Genomic DNA, 21,290 nt, shown 5'->3' on the forward strand with positions numbered 1-21,290 from the left:
TGGCATTCTTTTTTGAATGGTACTCCATTGTGAAAAATAACGAAACGTGCCTGTATAGGAGAAGACCATAACTAAAGTAGCACAAGTTCAGTCCATGTATCACACATTGGCATTGAGTTGTGCTATCCAATCAGGAAGGGATACTCGACTGGGAGCTTATTTCAACAAGTTTCATTTGGATCAGCTTTTTTTCTGAAAACTGTACTAAATTGCTAAATCGTGTTTATATTGCAGAACTGCATTGGAGATTATCAGGTTGTGCTGCAGGCATATTTTTTATTAAGACAGAATTATAAACTATAATCTTGTGGCATGAAACTTAATACGCGTTTTTCCCTTTACCTCCATTCACTTTCCCCAGAGCAACCACATGTGCACTTAGTCAAGTGCCTTATTTGGCCGCCTGAGGAAAAGTGTGTTCGAAGGCCAGGCCCTCAAATCTACCACCCACCCTCCTGTATGGCTCAGAGACATGGACCATATACAGTAGACACCGAGTCGCTGGAGAAATACCACCAACAGTGCCTCCGCAACAAATCCCCTGGGAGGACAGACGCACCAACATTAGTGTCCTCGACCAGGCCAACATCCCCAGCACTGAAGCACTGACCACACTTGATCAGCTCCGCTGGGCAGGCCACGTTATCCGCATGCCAGACATGTGACTCCCAAAGCAAGCGTCTGCTCGGAACTCCTTCATGGCAAACAAGCCAAAGGTGGGCAGAGGAAACATTACAAGGACACTCTCAAAGCCTCCCTGATAAAGTGCAACATCCCCACCGACACCTGGGAGTCCCTGACCAAAGACCACCCTAAGTGGAGGAAGTGCATCCGGGAGGGCACTGAGCGCCTCGGATCTCGTCGCCGAGGGCATGCAGAAAACAAGAGCAGGCAGCGGAAAGAGCGTGCGGCAAACCTGTCCCACCCTCCCTTGCCCTCAACGACTGTCTGACCCACCTGTGACAGGGACAGTGGCTCTCGTATTGGACTGTTCAGCCACCTAAGGACTAATTCTAAGAGTGGAAGCAAGTCTTCCTCGTTCCCGAGGGACTGCGTATGATGATGATGATTCTACCACAGTACTCTTGATATAAATAACAACAGGGCACTCATTTTCAAAAACCTGGCATGATGGTGTACCATGTCCTCAGGTTATCGCAAACCAATTCTCATCATCATCTAGTATTTATATAGCATCTTTAACATAGTAAAACAACCCAAGGGGCTTCCATGGTAGCATTATAAAACAAAATTAGACACCGATCCACATAAGGAGATATGTCAAAGAGGTCGGTTTTAAGGAACGTCTTAAAGGAAGAGAGAGAGATAGAGAGTCAGAGAGGTTTAGGGGGAGAATTCCAGAGCTTAGGGCCTAGGAAGCTGAAGACACGGCCAGGAATGGTGGAGCAATTAAAATCGGGGATGCTCAAGAGACAGCCAGTGAAATGCTTTTGAAGTGTAGTTACTGTTGTTATGTAGGCAAGTGCAGCAACCAATTTGTGAGCAGTAAACCAATGAGATGAATTACTAGTTAATCTGTTTATGGTCCCTCAGTTTACAGTCTTATCCAAAAAAACAATGCAGTACCAACCCCCCCAGAGCTGCACTGAAAAGCCTATCAACCTAGATTATGTGCTCAAACCCTAGAGTGCGGCTTGAAACTCTAAATTTCTCATTCAGAAGGGAGAATGTTACCAACGGAGCCAAGCAAACACAATAATTCCAAAGAAGTTAATTTCTTATCACCATGTGTGCTACAAAGATTGCTGATTTTTTTGGGCTCCCTTTTCATCTCCTGAAAGTGCTAACTCATGCTGGAACAAGTGGCCGCTAGTACACTGCCTAAGTGGCTATTCTTCATGTGTGAATTAACTAAATGCTATTGTACCATGGCGGTTTCATAGCTGAGCCAGATCCCAATCACTCAACGTTCACTTTCCAGTGGAACAGCAACCAGAAGCAGAAATTATGGCCATTTTCCCAGCAGGGGCACGGAGGCAAAATGCCACCCAGGCTGAAGTTAGCCAACTTGGCACTGACCAGGGACTGACCCTGGGAGTTCTTGTCTGTATAGTTCAGTTACTCAATGACTTTACCAACTAAACAACAAGTGGAGTTCAAGTACCCAAATGTCATGATTAAAAGGGCACAAGACAAAGGCTACTTACTGTGCTTGCGGAGTTCCACAGTACCATGCTGGAGGACAAAGACCAGACTATATTCAATTAGGGTCCTCTACCTCACAACAGGCTTGAAGGTGTTAACTTATGGCACTGGGAAAAGGAATCACTTCAGAGAAGTTTGGATTTGACCAAGGATGAAGAAGTTTTTAAAAAAGAATGTGCAGGAATTTATTTTTAAACTGACAAGGAAAAGTAAAGAATTAATATAGTATTTCAAGTTTTTAAGAATATCCCAAGCACTTGGAAATTACTTAGTAAGTGCAGTCACTTATTAAGTACGCAGCAGCTGATTTGCATATAGCAAGGTCCCACAAACAGCAACGAGATAAACACCCAGTTAATCTGGTTTTGTTCCCTGCATTTTTTCTGCAGCTGTTGCGCTGCAAAAATTATGCCGCCTGAGGAAAAATGTTTTTGAAGACCAGGCCCTCAAGACTGCCACCAAGCTCATTGCCTGCAGGGCTGTAGTAATACCCGCCTTCCTGTATGGCTCAGAAACATGGACCATGTACAGTAGACACCTCAAGTCGCTGGAGAAATACCACCAACGATATCTCCGCAAGATCCTACAAATCCTCTGGGAGGACAGACGCACCAACATTAGCGTCCTCGACTAGGCCACCTTCAAAGAGTCCCTGATAAAGTGCAACATCCCCACTGAAACCTGGGAGACCCTGGCCAAAGACCGCCCTAAGTGGAGGAAGCGCATCCGGGAGGGCGCTGAGCACCTCGAGTCTTGTTGCCGAGAGCGTGCAGAAATCAAGCGCAGGAAGCGGAAAGAGAATGCGGCAAACCAGTCCCACCCACCCTTACCCTCAACGATTATCTGCCCCACTTGTAACAGAGACTGTGGTTCTCGTATTGGACTGTTCAGCCACCTAAGAACTCATGTTAAGAGTGGAAGCAAATCTTCCTCGATTCCGAGGGACTGCCTATGATGATGATGATGATGATGATGACTTGCTTAAAATCTGTTACATTTCTAACTTCTTCCAGTTCTGATGAAAGGTCATCGACCTGAAACGCTAACTTTGTTTCTCTCTCCATAAATGCTGCCTGACCTGCTGAGTATTTCCAGCTTTTTCTGTTATTTTAATTTCAGATTTTAGCATCCGTAGTATTTTGCTTTTGTACACATATACTCGTGTTGCTATATTTCGTTTGGCAGGTAATGCAGTTTTACTTTAAATTAATAAGGCCAATAAATACTGCAGCAGTGCAGCGTTTTCTGTAAATAACATTCAGCAATCTTTAGGACACTCGGAAAGGCAAAGCACTAAGGCATTCCTGGTAATGAAAACAGGGAGTAAACAGTGCTGAAATTAGCCATTACATCATTCTGCACAAACAGCACCATTTTGTTATTTCAGATGTCTTTCTTTAATATGATTAAACCTATCCCTGGTGCAATATTAGCCTTTCCAATCCCCCCCCCACCCCTCACTTTGGATTTGAAAGAATAAGGTCAAAGCAGTTGCAACTAAATCAGTGCTTTTCCAAAACAGAACAGAATATTTGTTGGGTTTAATCATGCTGAGGATGTCGTGAATAGCACGTTTAGTGAGTTGGTCACATCGCAGGTAAAGGTTACACAGGCAAATAGGGAATGGGTGACCATCAGGAAGAGCAGTGGAAGGAAGGTAGTGCAGGGGTCCCCTGCGGGCATCTCCGTCCAAAACAGATACAGCGTTTTGAGCATTGTTGGGGGAGATGACTCATTAGGGCAAGGTAGCAGCAGCCAAGTCCATGGCACCATGGGTGGCTCTGCTGCACAGGAGGGCAGGAAAGAGCGGGAGAGCTATAGTGATAGGAGATTCTATTGTAAGGGGAATAGATAGGCGTTTCTGTGGCCGCAAACAAGACACCAGGATGGTATGTTGCCTCCCTGGTGCAAGGGTCAAGGATGTCTCAGAGTCGCTGCAGCGCATTCTGGAGGGGGAGGGTGAACAGCCAGTTGTCGTGGTGCATATAGGTACCAACGATATAGGTAAAAAAAACGGGATGAGGTCCTACAAGCTGAGTTTAGGGAGCTAGGAGTTAAATTGAAAAGCAGGACCTCAAAAGGTAGTAATCTCAAGATTGCCACCAGTGCCACATGCTGGTCAGAGTAGGAGTGGCAGGATAGCTAAGATGTATATGTGGCTGTAGGAGTCGTGCACGAGGGAGGGATTCAAATTCCTGGGACATTGGAGCAGGTTCTGGTGGAGGTGGGACCAGTACAAACTGGACGGTCTGTACCTGGGCAGGACCAGAACCAATGTCCTAGGGGAAGTGTTTGCTAGTGCTGTTGGGGATGGGTTAAACTAATATGGCAGGGGGATAGGAACCTATGCAGGGAGAGAGAGGGAAGTAGAATGGGTGCAGAAGCAAAAGATAGAAAGAAGAAAAATAAAAGTGGAGGGCAGAGAAACCCATAGCAAAAATCAAAAAGGGCCACATTACAGCTAAATTCTAAAGAGCCAAAGTGTGTTAAAAAGACAAGCCTGAAAGCTCTGTGCCTCAATGCGAGGAGTATTCATAATAAGGTGGACGAATTAACTGCGCAGGCAACCATTAATATGAATATGATATAATTGGGATTACGGAGACATGGCTCTAGGGTGACCAAGGCTGGGACCTCAACATCCAGGGTATTCAACATTCAGGAAGGTTCGACAGAAACGAAAAGGAGGTGGGGTAGCGTTGCTGGTTAAAGAGGAAATTAACGTAATAGTAAGGAGGGACATTAGCTTGGATGATGTGGAATCTGTATGGGTAGAGCTGCAGAACCAAAGGGCAGAAAACGCTAGTGGGAGTTGTGTACAGACCACCAAACAGTAGTCGTGAGGTTGGGGACAGCATCAAACAAGAAATTAGGGATGCGTGCAATAAAGGTACAGCAGTTATCATGGGCGACTTTAATCTACATATAGATTGGGCTAACCAAACTGGTAAGCAATATGGCGGAGGAGGATTTCCTGGAGTGTATTAAGGATGGTTTTCTAGACCAATATGTTGAGGAACCAACTAAAGGGCTGGCCATCCTAGACTGGGTGATGTGTAATGAGAAAGGACTAATTAGCAATCTTGTTATGTGAGGCCCCTTGGGGAAGAGTGACCATAATATGGTAGAATTCTTTATTAAGATGGAGAGTGACACAGTTAATTCAGAGGCTAGGGTCCTGAACTTAAGGAAAGGTAACTTCGATGGTATGAGACATGAATTGGCTAGAATAGACTGGCGAATGATACTTAAAGGGTTGACGGTGGATAGGCAATGGCAAACATTTAAAGATCACATGGATGAACTTCAACAATTGTACATCCCTGTCTGAAGTAAAAACAAAACGGGGAAGGTGACTCAACCGTGGCTAACAAGGGAAATTAGGGATAGTGTTCAATCCAAGGAAGAGGCATATAAATTGGCCAGAAAAAGCAGCAAACCCGAGGACTGGGAGAAATTTAGAATTCAGCAGAGGAGGACAAAGGGTTTAACAAGAGTATGAGAGGAAGCTTGCTAGGATCATAAAAACTGACTGCAACAGCTTCTATAGCTATGTGAAGAGAAAAAGATTAGTGAAGACAAACGTAGGTCCCTTGCAGTCAGAATCAGGTGAATTTATAATGGGGAACAAAGAAATGGCAGACCAATTGAACAAATACTTCGGTTCTGTCTTCACGAAGGAAGACACATATAACCTTCCGGAAATACGAGGGGACCGAGGATCTAGCGAGAAGGAGGAACTGAAGGAAATTCTTATTAGTCAGGAAATTGTGTTAGGGAAATTGATGGGATTGAAGACCGATAAATTCCCAGGGCTTGATAGTCTGCATCCCAGAGTACTTAAGGAAGTGGCCCTAGAAATAGTGGATGCATTGGTGATCATTTTCCAACAGTCTATCGACTCTGGATCAGTTGCTATGAACTGGAGGGTAGCTAATGTAACACCACTTTTTAAAAAAGGAGGGAGAGAGAAAATGGGTAATTATAGACCAGTTAGCCTGACATCGGTAGTAGGGAAAATGTTGGAATCAATTATTAAAGATGAAATAGCAGCACATTTGGAAAGCAGTGACAGGATCGGTCCAAGTCTGCATGGATTTGTGAAAGGGAAATCATGCTTGACAAATCTTCTAGAATTTTTTAGGATGTAACTAGTAGAGTGGACAAGGGCGAACCAGTGGATGTGGTGTATTTGGACTTTCAAAAGGCTTCTGACAAGATCCCACACAAGAGATTGGTGTGCAAAATTAAAGCACATGGTACTGGGGATAATATACTGACGTGGATAGAGAACTGGTTGGCAGACAGGAAGCAGAGAGTAGGGATAAACGGATCCTTCTCAGAATGGCAGGCAGTGACGAGTGGGGTGCCCCAGGGCTCAGTGCTGGGACCCCAGCTAGTTACAATATACATCAATGATTTAGATAAAGGAATTGAGTGCAATATCTCCAAGTTTGCAGATGACAGTAAGCTGGGTGGTGGTGTGAGCTGTGAGGAGGATGCTAAGAGGCTGCAGGGTGACTTCGACAGGTTAGGTGAGTGGGCAAATGCATGGCAGATGCAGTATAATGTGGATAAATGTGAGGTTATTCATTTTGGTGGCAAAAACATGAAGGCAGAATATCTGAATGGTGGCAGATTAGGAAAAAGGGAGGTGCAACGAGACCTGGGTGTCATGGTACATCAGTCATTGAAAGTTGGCATGCAGGTACAACAGGCGACGAAGGCGGCAAATGGCATGTTGGCCTTCATAGCTAGGGGATTGGAGTATAGGAGCAGGGAGGTCTTAATGCAGTTGTACAGGGCCTTGGTGAGGCCTCACCTAACCTGTCCAAGTCACCCTGAAGCCTCTTAGCATCCTCCTCACAGCTCACACCACCACCCAGCTTAGTGTTATCTGCAAACTTGGAAATATTACATTCAATTCCTTCATCTAAATCATTGATTTATATTGTAAATAGCTGGGGTCCTAGCACTGAGTTCAGTTTTGGTCTCCTAATCTGAGGAAGGACATTCTTGCTATTGACGGAGTGCCACGAAGGTTCACCAGACGGATTCCCGGGATGGCGGGACTGACATATGATGAGAGACTGGATCGACTGGGCCTGTATTCACTCGTGTTTAGATGAGAGGGGAATCTCATAGAAACATATAAAATTCTGATGGGACTGGACAGGGAGATGCAGAAAGAATGTTCCCGATGTTGGGGAAGTCCAGAACCAGGGGTCACAGTCTAAGGATAAGGGTTAAGCCATTTAGGACCGAGATGAGGAGAAACTTCTTCACTCAGAGTGTTGTTAACCTCTGGAATTCTCTACCGCAGAGAGTTGTTAATGCCAGTTCGTTAGATATATTGAAGAGGGAGTTAGATATGGCCCTTATGGCTAAAGGGATCAAGGGGTATGGAGAGAAAGCAGGAAAGGGGTACTGATCAGCCATGATCTTATTGAATGATGGTGCAGGCTCAAAGGGCCGAATGCCCTACTCCTGCATCTATTTTCTATGTTTCTAAAATAATTTTAGGAGGAGATATATACAATGTAAACAACCACCAACGATGTCTCTGCAAGATCCAACAAATCTCTTGGGAGGGCAGATGCACCAGCATCAATGTTCTCAGCCAGGCCAACATCACCAGCATAAAGCACTGACCACACTTGACCAGCTCCGCTGGGCAGGCCACATTGTTCGCATGCCTGACACACGACTCCCAAAGCAAGCGCTCTATTCGGAACTCCTTCACGGCAAACGAGCAAAAGGTGGGCAGAGGAAATGTTACAGGGACACCCTCAAAGCCTCCCTGATAAAGTGCAACATCCCCACTGACACCTGGGAGTCCCTGGCCCAAGACCGCCCTAAGTGGAGGAAGTGCATCCGGGAGGGCAGAGCACCTAGAGTCTCATCGTCGTGAGCATGTAGAAAACAAGCGCAGGCAGCAGAAGGAGCGTGCAGCAAACCTGGCCCATCCACCTCTTCCCTCAATGACTATCTGCCCCACCTGTGACAGAGTCTGTGGTTCTCATATTGGACTGTTCAGCCACCTAAGAACTCATTTTAAGAGTGGAAGCACGTCTTCCTCGATTCCGAGGGACTGCCTATGATGAAACAATAATGCAAACAGGACAACACTGCAGATACTGGAAATCTGAAGGAAAGAACACATGGCCAGGTACCCACTCCCGATTGCTATCTAATCACTGCTGCTGGAAAGTGTGCGCGTGGTTGTTGGGCGAGAAGATAAATGGGCTTTGCCTGCAATGCTGCCCACAGTCAAAGTGTCAGCAAGCAGGACCATTAGATTCACACCTGTAGAATGTTAAGGCACTGGAGGATGGTCAGTGTCTGCAAACCAGCAGCAAAGTAAACTGGCGTAAAGCAACATCCAAATTGCCTCGTGGCTCAGTAACAGTTGATGTGTGAAGAAAATAAATAAACCAGACATTTGCCAATTTTACAGCAATAATTATGCAGAATATCAATAAAGGCAATAAAGAAAAACAAAGAGCTCTGGGGTTCTTTTCTAGAGGGACAGAGTTGAAAAGCAGAGAAGTTGTGTTAAGCTTGTGCAGAACCTTGGATCGGCCACACTGGGTGTACTTGTGCACAGTTCTGGTCATATACTTTATATACTCCGAGAGGATAGATGCACCAACGTCCGTGTTCTCGCTCAGGCCAACATCCCCAGCATCGAAGCACTGACCACACTGGGCGGGCCACACTGTTTGCATGCCCGACCACAAGACTCCCAAAGCAAGCGCTCTACTCGGAACTCCTACACGGCAAGCGAACCCCAGATGGGCAGAGGAAACGTTTCAAGGACACCCTCAAAGCCTCCTTGATAAAGTGCAACACCCCCACCAACACCTGGCAATTCCTGGCCCAAGACTGTCCAAAGTGGAGGAAGAGCATCCGGGAGGGCGCTGAGAACCTCGAGTCTCGTTGCCGAGAGCATGCAGAAATCAAGCGCAAGCAGCGGAAGGAGCGTGCGGCAAACCAAACTCCCCACCCACCCTTTCCCACCTGTGACAGAGACTGTAATTCCTGTACAGCCACCTGAGAACTCACTTTTAGAGTGGAAGCACATCTTTCTCGATTTCGAGGGACTGCCTATGATGATGATAACTCCATAAATATAGAGGCACTGGAGAAGGTGCAATAAAGATGAAACCAGAACTGAAAGGTTATTAATGATCAGAAAAGATTAAATAGACTGGTGCTCTTATCTCTAGGAAAAAAGAGAAGGCTGATGGATGACCTGATCAAGGTCTTTAAGATTAAAATAAGGATTTGATAAGGTAGGCGTAGAGGTGTTGTTTCCATGTGTGGGAGAATCCAAAACTAGCGACCATAAATATAAGATAATCACTAATAAAACTAACAAAAACGTCTTTGCCCAGAGAGTGGCTAGAATGTTAATAGCTATCACAAGGAGTAATTAAGGTTATTAGCATAAATGTATTTAAGGGAAAGCTTGATAAACACGGGAGAAAGAAACAGAAGGTTATACTGCTAGGGTTAGATGAAGTAGGGTGGGAGGAGGCTCAGGTGGAGCATAAACACTGGCACGGACCAGTTGGGTCCTCAGGCCTGTTGCAATGCTGTAAATTCTATTTTAAATGATATAAATGTTTTACATTTGAACATAGAGGAATCAACTATTAGCCAAATATGGTTATTTCCTTCACACAGCAGGAACAGTAGTCAACTATTTGCAAAGGTTTGCAACTTCTGAACCACTTCTAAGAATTCTAATTCAACTTTCGGAGTCTACAACGTTGACACTTATAAACTGAGCAAAGTTTTGCATCGGTGAATTCTGTGGCAATGCAAAAGCTTGAGAAACAGGCTGTTAAAACTAAGAGCCAATCACCCTCCACCCAGAGAGCCTGAAACTCTGGGGCACAGTTTTGCCAAGTAATTACGAAAAGCAGCTAGTATCCTAGGAAGTCTCTGCAAGGAAAAGACTTGACACTTTCTAAAACGTAACCACCAACAGCTTTCTTAACTTTCGTACCTAAGCGCACCTGTTGCACCAGAGAGTGCTACTGACCTTCTGCCAGCCACATCAGTGCGGAGCAACATGTCTATATAGACACATCAATAACTGGCCAAAACACACGCTTACCTTGAACATCGGCGATAGTGAAGTAACACCAAATTTAGATGTGCATACTCTGAAAATAAGCCCTTGTCTGGCATTTATCTGTACCAACTTAATCCACTTATCTAACTTTTCACCCTCTTGTAGATAGAGGGACACTCGTCACTGGCCCAGTGATGTCGTCTCCTAGTGGCTGGTGCTGAAGACTGGTATCAGACATGCTCTAAAATCAGAACCCGCTCATTCAACTGCAGGAGCAATTCGGTGAATAATGTGACAGGAGGGAAATAGCAATTTTATACGAAACACTCTCCCGCGTGTACACACACATAGCGGGTACATGGGCAGATGGAATGATTTTTCAGTATTAATTTATGTCCATTATTTAATAAATTGCAATTTTAGACATACACTCTGGACTCAGGAAAATATTGCAACAGACTCAAACAACAGTGAATTGTTTCATAGGCTGGGTTGGTGGCACTTTAAGAATTGAACTACCCTTTTTTAGGTTGCAGGTCAGAAATCAGGATAAATTGTCTGGGAAGCTTATTTTATGTATGATTGCTAAGTCACTAGTTGATCTCCTATAGTATTGCACATGGGGAAGAGAGAGCAAGTGTTGTCTTCTCGAGGGCAGGGAACAATTGGACCAGGGTGCACAGATGTAATTCAGTTGTCATTTTAAAGTCATACATTCTTTCTTTATTTTGATGTAATAATTTGATTTGATCATTCTTGGTTAAACTGAAAAAGTGACAGCAATTTAAGAAGCTGAGAAGTTGGTTGGAGCATAGGAATTCCTCTGCAGTATGGGTTGAGGATCACAGATGCAAAATGGAGGTGCTATAGCATCGCCACTGAGGTGTAATTACTGTGGACACATAAATTATATATATATATATATATATAGGCAGTTTCAATTACAAATATGAACATAGTAATAGTTGACAGAATAGTGTGACAAAAACTTTACAGCAGAATTGAAGGTTTTATAGACAGAGATTGCATGCGAAGTGATGGAAGGAGTGATTAATGGTGCCATCAAAAGCACTTGCTCATCAATACCTGCTCACTGATGCTCAACTTAGATCCCACCCGGACCACTCAACTCCAGACCTCATTACCGCCTTAGTCCAAACATGGACACAAGAATTGAATTGCAGAGGCAAAGCAAGAGTGACTGCCCTTGACATCTATGAGGCCCACTGAAGTCAGTGGGGATCAGGGAGAAAACTCTCCGTGGCTAGTCATACCTGGCACAAATGAAGATGGCTGTGGTTGTTGAAGGCCAATCATCTCAGTCTCAGGCCATAACTGCAAGAGTTCCTCAGGGCAGTGACCTAGGCCCAATTATCTTCAGCTGCTTAATTAATGACCCTCCCTCCATCATAAGGTCAGAAGGTGGGCTGTTTACTGATGATTACACAGGGTTCAGCTCCATTCACAATTCCTCAGATAATAAAGCAGTCCATAAGTGGCAAGTAACATTCACATGACACAACTGTCAGGCAATGACCATCTCCAACAAGAGATCATTCAATGGCATTATCAGAGTCTCCCACTAACAACATCCTGGGACTCACCACTGAGCAGAAATTCAACTGGACCAGCCACAAATGCTGTGGCTACTAGATCAGGTCAGAGGTTGGGTATTCTGTGGTGAGTGATTCACCTCCCGTCTCCCCAAAGCCTGTCCACCACCTACAAGTATGATGGAACACTCTCCACTTCCCTGGATGGGGCAGCTCCAACACTCTAGAAACTCAACACCATTCAGGACAAAGCAGTCTACTTAATCAGTACCTTGTCCCCTAGATTAAATATCCACCCACTTCACCATTGAGGTACCGTGACTGCAGTGTGCACAGCAGCAATTTGGCAGCAACTTCCAAATCCGCAACCTCTACCATTTAGAAGGTCAAGGGCAGGAAATGGAAGCACCAAGTACACATCTTGCTGACTTGCCATTCCTTCATAATTACCAACAAAATGCTGGTACTGTCTACCCAACAGCATTGTGGGAGCACCTTCACATGGATTTGTAAAAGGTAGGTCATGTCCGACAAACCCGATTGAATTTTTTTGAAGAGGTGACTGAAGCTGTGGACAGGGGAATATCTATGCATATTATTTATATGGACTTCTAGAAGGCATTTGATAAAGTCCCACATAAGAGACTGTTAACTAAGGTAGAAGACCATGGAATTAAGGGTAAATTATTGGCCTGGTTAGGAAGTTGGCTGAGCGGCAGGAAACAAGAGAGTAGGGATAATGGGCAGGTACTCAAATTGGCGGATGTGACTAGTGATGTCTCACATGGACTATTTCACAGTATTTATCAATGAACTAGATGATGGCATAGGAAGTCATATATCTAGATTTTCCGATGACACAAAGATAGGTGGTATTGTCGATGAAAGCATAAAATTACAAAGGGCTATCGACAAATTAAGTGAATGGGCAAAACTGTGGAAAATGTGAGGTCATCCACTTTAGACCTAAAAAGGATAGAAAAGGGTACTTTGTACATTGTGAAAAGCTAAAAGCAGTTGAGGTCCAAAGAGACTTGGGGGTCATTAAAACATCATGAACAGATACAGAAAATAATTAGAAAGGGCTAATGGAATGCTGCCATTTATATCTAGTGGACTAGAATACAAGGAGGTAGAAGTTATGCTGCAGCTATACAAAACCCTGGTTAGACCACACCTGCAGCACTGTGAACAGTTCTGGGGCTCATACCTTAGGAAGGATATATTGGCCTTGGAGGGAGTGCAGCATAGGTTCATCAGAATGATATCCGGACTTCAAGGGTTAAATTACGAGGAGAGATTACACAAATTAGGGTTGTATTCTGTAGAATTTTGAAGGTTAAGGGGTAACATGATCGAAGTTTTCAAGATACTAAAGGAAACAGATAGGGTAGAGAAACTATTTCTGCTGGTTGGGGAGTCTAGGACTAGGAAGATAGTTTAAATATTAGAGCCAGACCTTTGAGTAAAATTAGGAAATATTTCTACACACAAAGGATAGAAGAAGTTTGGAACTCTCTTCCACCAATGGCAAATGATGCTAGATCAATTGTTAATTTTAAATACGAAAGAAAGACTTGCACTTATATAGCGTCTTTCATGACCACTGGACATCTCAAAGCTCTTTACAGCCAATTAAGTACTTTTGGAGTGTAGTCACTGTTGTAATGTGGGAAACACGGCAGTCAATTTGCGTACAACTCCCACAAACAGCAATGTGATGATGACCAGATAAACTGTTTTTGTTCTGTTAATTGAGGGATAAATATTGGCCAGGATACCAGGGATTCAGGTTACTGCCTTTGAAATAGTGCCAAGGGATCTTTTATGTCCATCTGAGAGGGAAGACGGGGCCTCAGTTTAATGTCTCATCTAAAAGACGGCACCTCCGACAGTGCAGCACTCCCTCAGCACTGCACTGGAATGTCAGCCTAGATTTAGGTGCTCAAACCACGAGTGGGATTTGAACCCACAACCTTCTGACTTAGAGGCGAGTGTGCTGCCCACTGAGCCACAGCTGACAATCAGAGATTGATAGCTTTTTGTTAACTAAAGGTATTAAGGGATATGGGCCAAAGGCGAGAACATGGAGTTAGATAGCAGATCAGCCATGGTCTAATTGAATGGCGGAATAGGTTCGAAGGGCTCAATGGCCTGCTCCTCTTCCGATGTTGACCACACAGATTGCAGCAGTACAAGGCAGCAGCTCACCACCACCGTCTCAGGGCAACTAGGTATGGGAATAAATGCTGGCCTTGCCAGCGTCGTCCTAGTCCTGAGAATAAATTTTTTTAAAGTTTTAATACGTTATAGATAAACAGAAAGTAGCTATTAATGCACATTTTGTGCAGTGGAGGGGAGGGGTGTAAACAATAGCAACAAAGGATTATTGGGACCATATGTCTTAATAATATGGATTTAGCCATGTCAAAGATTGCAGATAACACTAAAGTAGGGAGCAGAGTTAAACATGAAGAGGACTGTAAGCGATTTCAGGGGGGGTCACAGACAGACTGGTGGACAGGACAGACATATTTATTACAAAGAAATGGGAAGTGATGATGAGAATATTTACATTAAATGCACGACTTTCAAAGGAGCAGAGTAACATGGATACATAAATCTTTTAAAGTGGAGGACAAGTTGATAAAGCGGTTAAAAAAAATGAAAAAATATACAATCCTAAGTTTTGTAACTAGGAGCATAAAATACAAAGAGGTAATGCTAATCCCATACAAAAATCACTGGTTAGGCTGTAGTTAGAACATAGCATCCAGTTTTGGCTGCTTTGCTTTTGGAAGGATGTCAAGATCATGAAAATGGCAGAAAAGATTCACCAGGATATCAGGAATGAGAGGTTTTATTACGAAGGTGAAGAGGAGGTCCAATACAGCCATTGAAAACAATGAGGGGTTTTGCCAAGGTAAATAGGGAAAATCTATTCCATTGATCAGGGAGCTGGGTAAGCTAGAGAGCATAAACCCAAGAACATCAAAAAATAAAGGGAGAGTTCAGGAGCTTTTATGCTTAAATGTAGAGGGCCGTTTGGACATGGAATGCCCTACCAGAAACAATAGTGGAAGCAGAATCTAGAATGGCTTTTAAAAGGGAAGGGAAATGGACCTCTCTCTTTTAGAGAGTCGGCACAAGTGTGAGGAGCCAAATGGCGTGTGCTGTAATATTCTGATTCTAATTATACAATGTGGAACAGCGGAACTTTCAAAATAAAGATTTGCTGTTGGAACTTTGATCTGTAGCGGGCTGATCGAATAGTAAATTTCAATCTCTTCTTTGGAAGTAGTTTGAAAAAATACTTTTCACACAAACCAAAATATGCCACCATGCAGGAAGTCTAGTACTAATATTGAAAACTAGATTTTATTTTCAGCAGCAACTGACACCCGTGACCTTTATAAATTAACACACTTAGCCGGATACAGTCACACAGGCTGTTGGAAGATAGCCAGGTCACTATAAAATTAATGAATGCCCACATCACTAATTATGAAATAACTGTGTGTTCTGTGTGGGACATAAATGTAAGATTTCCAAATTAAACCTTTCAATTTTGGAACTTGCAAATATATATTTTTTTTAAATGTTAAGCATACTAGTTAAAAAAACACAAAGGAATATTATTCAGAAAAAGCAGAATAAAATGTTCTGACAATAGGAAGTGTCAAAGTTATGCTAACAAAATTTGATGAAAACATGAAGAAAAACTCAACTGGTATTTAATAACTAATTTGTACTTTAATCTGATGCTTATTTTAAAAGCTCAAGAACGATGGGGTTATGCATAAAATGCACAAAAGATACACAGTGGGTTGTGTATAATCTATTTTTGTAATGCATTCCAGTTTTTATCATCAATAATTAATTTTGTCCTTCCAAAATGTAGGTGCGCACATAAACCACTTTGAGCTGTGCAACACGAGGGTGGTTACTGATGTACTGGCGGTGACAACAGTGGGAGAAGTGGTGAGAATGAGGTAATTATGCAGCACAAAAAATGAGCGCATCTTGGCACAATATTAAAAGTATATTGGGCCAAGTGTCAATTTTTAATATTTACACCAATGTGAGCAGCAAGGCCACTGAAGAAAAATGCTTTATGAAGTCATGGGGAAGATGCATTGGCATTACAGAATGCCCTATGACACCATCTCAGTTTGGAAGTTTAAATATCGGTTTTACTGGTAAAAGCCCACTATTCTGTACCTGAAGCCAAAATAACAGCCTGCTACATTGAAAACCACCAAGGGTAGGAATTCAGTAGAAAACAAGATAATTACAGATATTTGGCCCTTTTTTTTTCCAACTGAGGAATTGTGCAACATAACACAAGAATTAGGCTATACGGCCCTCGAGTCAGTTCTGCCATTCAATAAGATTATGGCTGATTTTCGATCTCAATTCCACTTTCCTGCCCAATCTCCATATCCCTCGATTCCCCTAGTGTCCAAAAATCTATCTAACTCGGCCTTGAATATACTCAACGATTCACTGGCAAGTCAGTATTTATTGGTCACCCTAGCTGTTCTGAGGAAATTAACAACATAGTGTGGGGCTGGAGTAATGTGTAGCCTTGTGTGGAGGTTGCATTCCCTTTCCTTGAAGGACACTGAACTAGGTTGTTTTAAGTGACAATCTGGCAAGTTAGTCATTTTCTGGAGCTAGTTCCCACATTAGCAGATTTACTGAATTCAATTTCACAATTTGCAATGATGGCATTTGAACTCTCAACCTCTAGCTTGCAGCAGTTTCATTACGCTACAGCAATGTTCCCTTAGGTTCAGTCCAGAAAAACCTACATTCAGAAAAAACCCTTTCCATTACATTTTTGTCTCCACTACTCAATTCTGGGAGCCCATTCCACTCACTGATCACCCTTTGAAGAATGTCCTGATAGCAATCCTAAATTTGCCTTTTACTAGTTTGAACCTGTGAACATTTGTCCTACTCTTGAAATGCATTTTAGTGATTTTCTAGGTTTCCCTTTTCAATAATGCTTACTAACTTATAAAGATGGTCACGATCACTGCATCTCTGAGATCTCCCAGCATGCTCTCTCCCCTCCAGATGTGAGAGATGAGGTCATGTATTCACGCCAACAGTGCCTTCCCGCCAGACTTCAGTGCCTCAGCGGGGATTCCATCCGCTCCCATAGCCTTGTTGTTCTTGAGCTGTCTTACGGCTTTTTCTACCTCGTGCAGTGCCAGGGTTTTACTGAGGTGGTGGCAGGTAGCATGCTGGAGACACGAGACTCCCAAAGCAAACGCTCTACTAGGAACTCCTTCACGGCAAACAAGCCAAAGGTGGGCAGAGGAAACGTTACAAGGATACCCTCAAAGCCTCCTTGATAAAATGCAACATCCCCACTGACACCTGGGAATCCCAGGCCAAAGACTACCCTAAGTGGAGGAAGTGTATCGAAGGCGCAGAGCACCTCGAGAAGAGGTGTTCTCTTGGTGTCCTCGTCAAGATTGCTTCATTAATAATTTCCACCTAAAAATAAACTATCTGGTTATTCATCTGTGGGTTATTGCTGGAGCAGAATGGTTGCCGTGTTTGCTTATGTAGTAAAAGTCACTCCACTCCAAAAAGTAATTAATTGTTTTGATGATTTAATGGTACAGTACAAGTGCAAGTATTTTTATCTTGCATTCCACAGTGCACTCCTAGTCATGTTGTATTCAAAAGTTATATGGTGTTTTTTGAGAGTTTCATTGCCGAGAGCATGCAGAAATCAAGTGCAGGCAGTGAAAAGAGCGTGCGGCAAACTTGTCCCACCCACCCTTTCCCTCAACGACTATCTGTTCCACCTGTGACAGGGGCTGTGGTTCTCGTATTGGACTGTTCAGCCTCTGTTCCACCTGTGACAGGGGCTGTGGTTCTCGTATTGGACTGTTCAGCCACCTAAGGACTCATTTTTAAGTGGAAGCAAGTCTTCCTCGATTCCGAGGGACTGCCTATGATGATATGACTAATTTATATACCTGTATAAGAACACCTTTCAGATGCTACAAAAGAAAGATGAACTTGAATTTATATAGCACCCTTCATTATGTCTCAATGTGCTTTATAGACAATGAAAGAACTTTTTTTTTGAAGTATAGTTCCTGTTGTAATGCAGGGGGAAAGGCTGAAAATACCAAAAATGACTCTAAAGTGGGTTCTGCAGCTTTATCTTACAAGCGAATGGAGTTTGCATCATCTGCCATTAAATATTGGTCTGTTCAGCAACTGTACAATATTTACAAAGTACATGTTTCCATTTTAACAAGATTAAAACAACTTTCAGTATCTTGAATGCAATACCAAGCTCCTGAAAAAATGACCACAGTAGTCTGAATCGGACGATAAGCAACAAGTATCATGTCAGATGGAAATTCAGACTTAAATTTGTGAGCAATTGCTTTGTGAATAGTGGTCCAGCCCTCCTGTAGCATTTATGCTTTGAGATACTCACCTGACATATCTTTTCCCATATTTCATCACAGCCTGCTTTTTCTTGAAAGCTAAGCGCCAAGTCATAGTTTTCCGCTTCTGACCACACAATCAACGTATCCTAAAATGCATTAAAAATTAGAAAATCAATAAACCGAAGTGCACAAATATCAACACACCAACACCATTATGCCACCTAGCTCTCTTCACTCACACCAAAATGGACATGATACTTATTCTTTGAACCACAATAATATAATCAACTCGAAAGCATTCTTTTTCATGGATGGCTCTAGTCAATTTCTCTACCCCGCCGCCCCAAAGGGGTTGATTCTTTGGGTCCACTTCAACATGTACCAGCAGCTCCCGAAGCACCTTATTCATCTGGCCGTTCTTCACATGCAAGCCGTGGCAAACTATTCAACTGTGGGAGGGCAGAAAAATGGAGAATGATGGTGTCCGTGCTGTACTTTGCAACACTGATTTATATCAGGAGTGTGAACAATGGCCGACAAATTATTGTCCTCCTCGGCTTTTTGTCCTTTACTCTTTACCCCCACCCCAAAATGCTTCTAAAAAAAATACTCATCAGACCATGTGCTATTGTCATCTCAGCCATAACCTATCCACCTAGGCTCCAAAGCGATAGGATAGTTTGAATGTTAAGTGAAGACTTGGACAAACCCCAGCTGACCTAATTATGGTCCATAAACAAGCAGGTCAGTTCCTTTCTTGTAATGCCAGCTTGTTTCATGGATTAAATGTGAATAACGCAAATAGATTGCTAAAGCACTAGTAAAGTCTGATGGAGACGAGAAATAATTCTATGCTTTACTGTGACATAGTCCACCATTCAATAATCTACATGGCACAGATTCAACAAACAAGGAAATCTGCCCCCCCACCCCAGGAAACAAACAAAAGTAATGATGGGTTGAAAGAAGTTCCTGTAGATAATCATTCAAAATGTTAGTTTGACAGGCAACCGTTTATTTTTTTATCTAACTGAACAACTGGAACACAGCACAAATACACAAATGTGATTTCTATATTGTAGGTGCATTACAATTTTTTGCATCAGAAACAGGATAACAATGTTTTTATAAGGATTCTCCTTATAGACTTATTGGGGGGGGGAGAAGAAAATTTCATTTTTCAGTGCGACAATTGTTTTCTTTCAAACAATGAATCATTTTGTTGTTTCATTTTTCTTCATACCTAATCTTGCTTTATTTTTAAATGAAAGCCTAAAAGAATTTGTGCAGACAGTAGTGATATATGCAGTGTAGGTTACTAATTATATAGCTACAGTGATACTTCAGACACAAACTCAAACATATGTAGGTGCGATACAAACGCGATCCAGCAGCATCATCAAATGCTTCTCAATGCAATCTTGTATAGTAGCCAAGTGCATTGCCAAGACATCTTAAGACTCCCCCTCATTTCTAGTATTCCTTTTAACTTATTCTTATCTTGATTTTAAATTCTTCCTAGCCTATTCTACTGTATTCTTCGTTACCCTCCATCTATTCGTCACAATATAACTGACAGAGACCACCAGAACCAAACTTGACTATCTGGCCAATTCTTTCAGGCACAAATATAAAATATAGGTATATTTTCCTCGGTTTTCTGTTCTAGTTAACTAAACACATGTATAAAAGCAGGGAACACCACTTTAATATTTTTAAAAAATGTAATCAAGCCCTTCTGGGAAACTGAACTAAAATATCAATTTTGAACATATCACTCCACTGCAAAATCACAGACAACTGATGATATTAGTACACACAATATACATGAGTCAACTACAAGTTTTCTGTCAGCTAAATAGAATTGGTGCTCGCTATTTCCACCAAATTAAAACATATCATAAGAACATAAGAAATAGGAGCAGGATTAGGCCATTTGACCCCTTGAGCCTGCTCCACCATTCAATAAGATCATGGCTGATCTGATCATGGATTCAGCTCCACTTCCCTGCCTGCTCCCCATAACCCTTTATTCTCTTATTGTTCAAAAATCTGTCTATCTCCACCTTAAATATATTCAATGACCCAGCCTCCACAGCTCTCTGGGGTAGAGAATTCCACAGATTTTCAACCCTCAGAAGAGGGGGAGGGAAGAGGGGGGGGGGGGGGGGGGGGGGGGGGGGGGAGGGAGGGGGAGGGGGGGAGGGAGGGGGGGGGGGGGGGAGGGAGGGCGGGGGAGGGGGGGGGCGGGGGAGGGGGGGGGAGGGAGGGCGGGGGAGGGAGGGGGGGGGAGGGGGGGGAGGAGAGAGAGGGAGGGAGGGAGGGAGGGGAGGGAGGGAGGGGGGGAGGAGAGAGAGGGAGGGAGGGAGGGGGGGGAGGAGAGAGAGAGAGGGAGGGAGGGAGGGAGGGGGGGGAGGAGAGAGAGAGAGGGAGGGAGGGAGGGGGGGGAGGAGAGAGAGGGAGGGAGGGGGGGGAGGAGAGAGAGAGGGAGGGAGGGAGGGGGGGAAGAGAGAGAGGGCGGGAGGGGGGGGAGGAGAGAGAGGGCGGGAGGGGGGGGAGGAGAGAGAGGGCGGGAGGGGGGGGAGGAGAGAGAGGGCGGGAGGGGGGGGGAGAGAGGGAGGGAGGGGGGGAGGAGAGAGAGAGAGGGAGGGAGGGGGGGAGGAGAGGGAGGGAGGGGGGGAGGAGAGAGAGGGAGGGAGGGGGAGGAGAGAGAGGGAGGGAGGGGGGGGAGGAGAGAGAGGGAGGGAGGGGGGGAGGAGAGAGAGGGAGGGAGGGGGGGGAGGAGAGAGAGGGAGGGAGGGGGGGGAGGAGAGAGAGGGAGGGAGGGGGGGGGGGGAGGGAGGGGGGGAGGAGAGGGGGGGAGGAGAGAGAGGGAGGGGGGGGGGAGGAGAGAGAGGGAGGGGGGGGGGAGGAGAGAGAGGGAGGGGGGGGGGAGGAGAGAGAGGGAGGGGGGGGGGGAGGAGAGAGAGGGAGGGGGGGGAGGAGAGAGAGGGAGGGGGGGGGGGAGGAGAGAGAGGGAGGGGGGGGGGGGGAGGAGAGAGAGGGAGGGGGGGGGGGGAGGAG

General features: G+C 44.2%; 1 protein-coding gene across 3 annotated transcripts in view; it reads right to left on the reverse strand.

The window, feature by feature from the left end:
- smek1 (SMEK homolog 1, suppressor of mek1 (Dictyostelium)) overlaps positions 1-21,290 on the reverse strand; it is a 134,608-nt gene that overhangs the window by 56,175 nt on the left and 57,143 nt on the right. For all 3 annotated transcript variants that reach the window (XM_070879677.1, XM_070879676.1, XM_070879678.1), the window contains exon 3: positions 18,275-18,373. In XM_070879677.1, the coding sequence (XP_070735778.1) occupies positions 18,275-18,373 (99 nt within the window). The remainder of the gene's footprint in view (positions 1-18,274; positions 18,374-21,290) is intronic.

This window comes from Pristiophorus japonicus, chromosome 4, assembly GCF_044704955.1.
Source record: "Pristiophorus japonicus isolate sPriJap1 chromosome 4, sPriJap1.hap1, whole genome shotgun sequence".
Taxonomy (NCBI): Eukaryota; Metazoa; Chordata; class Chondrichthyes; family Pristiophoridae; genus Pristiophorus; species Pristiophorus japonicus.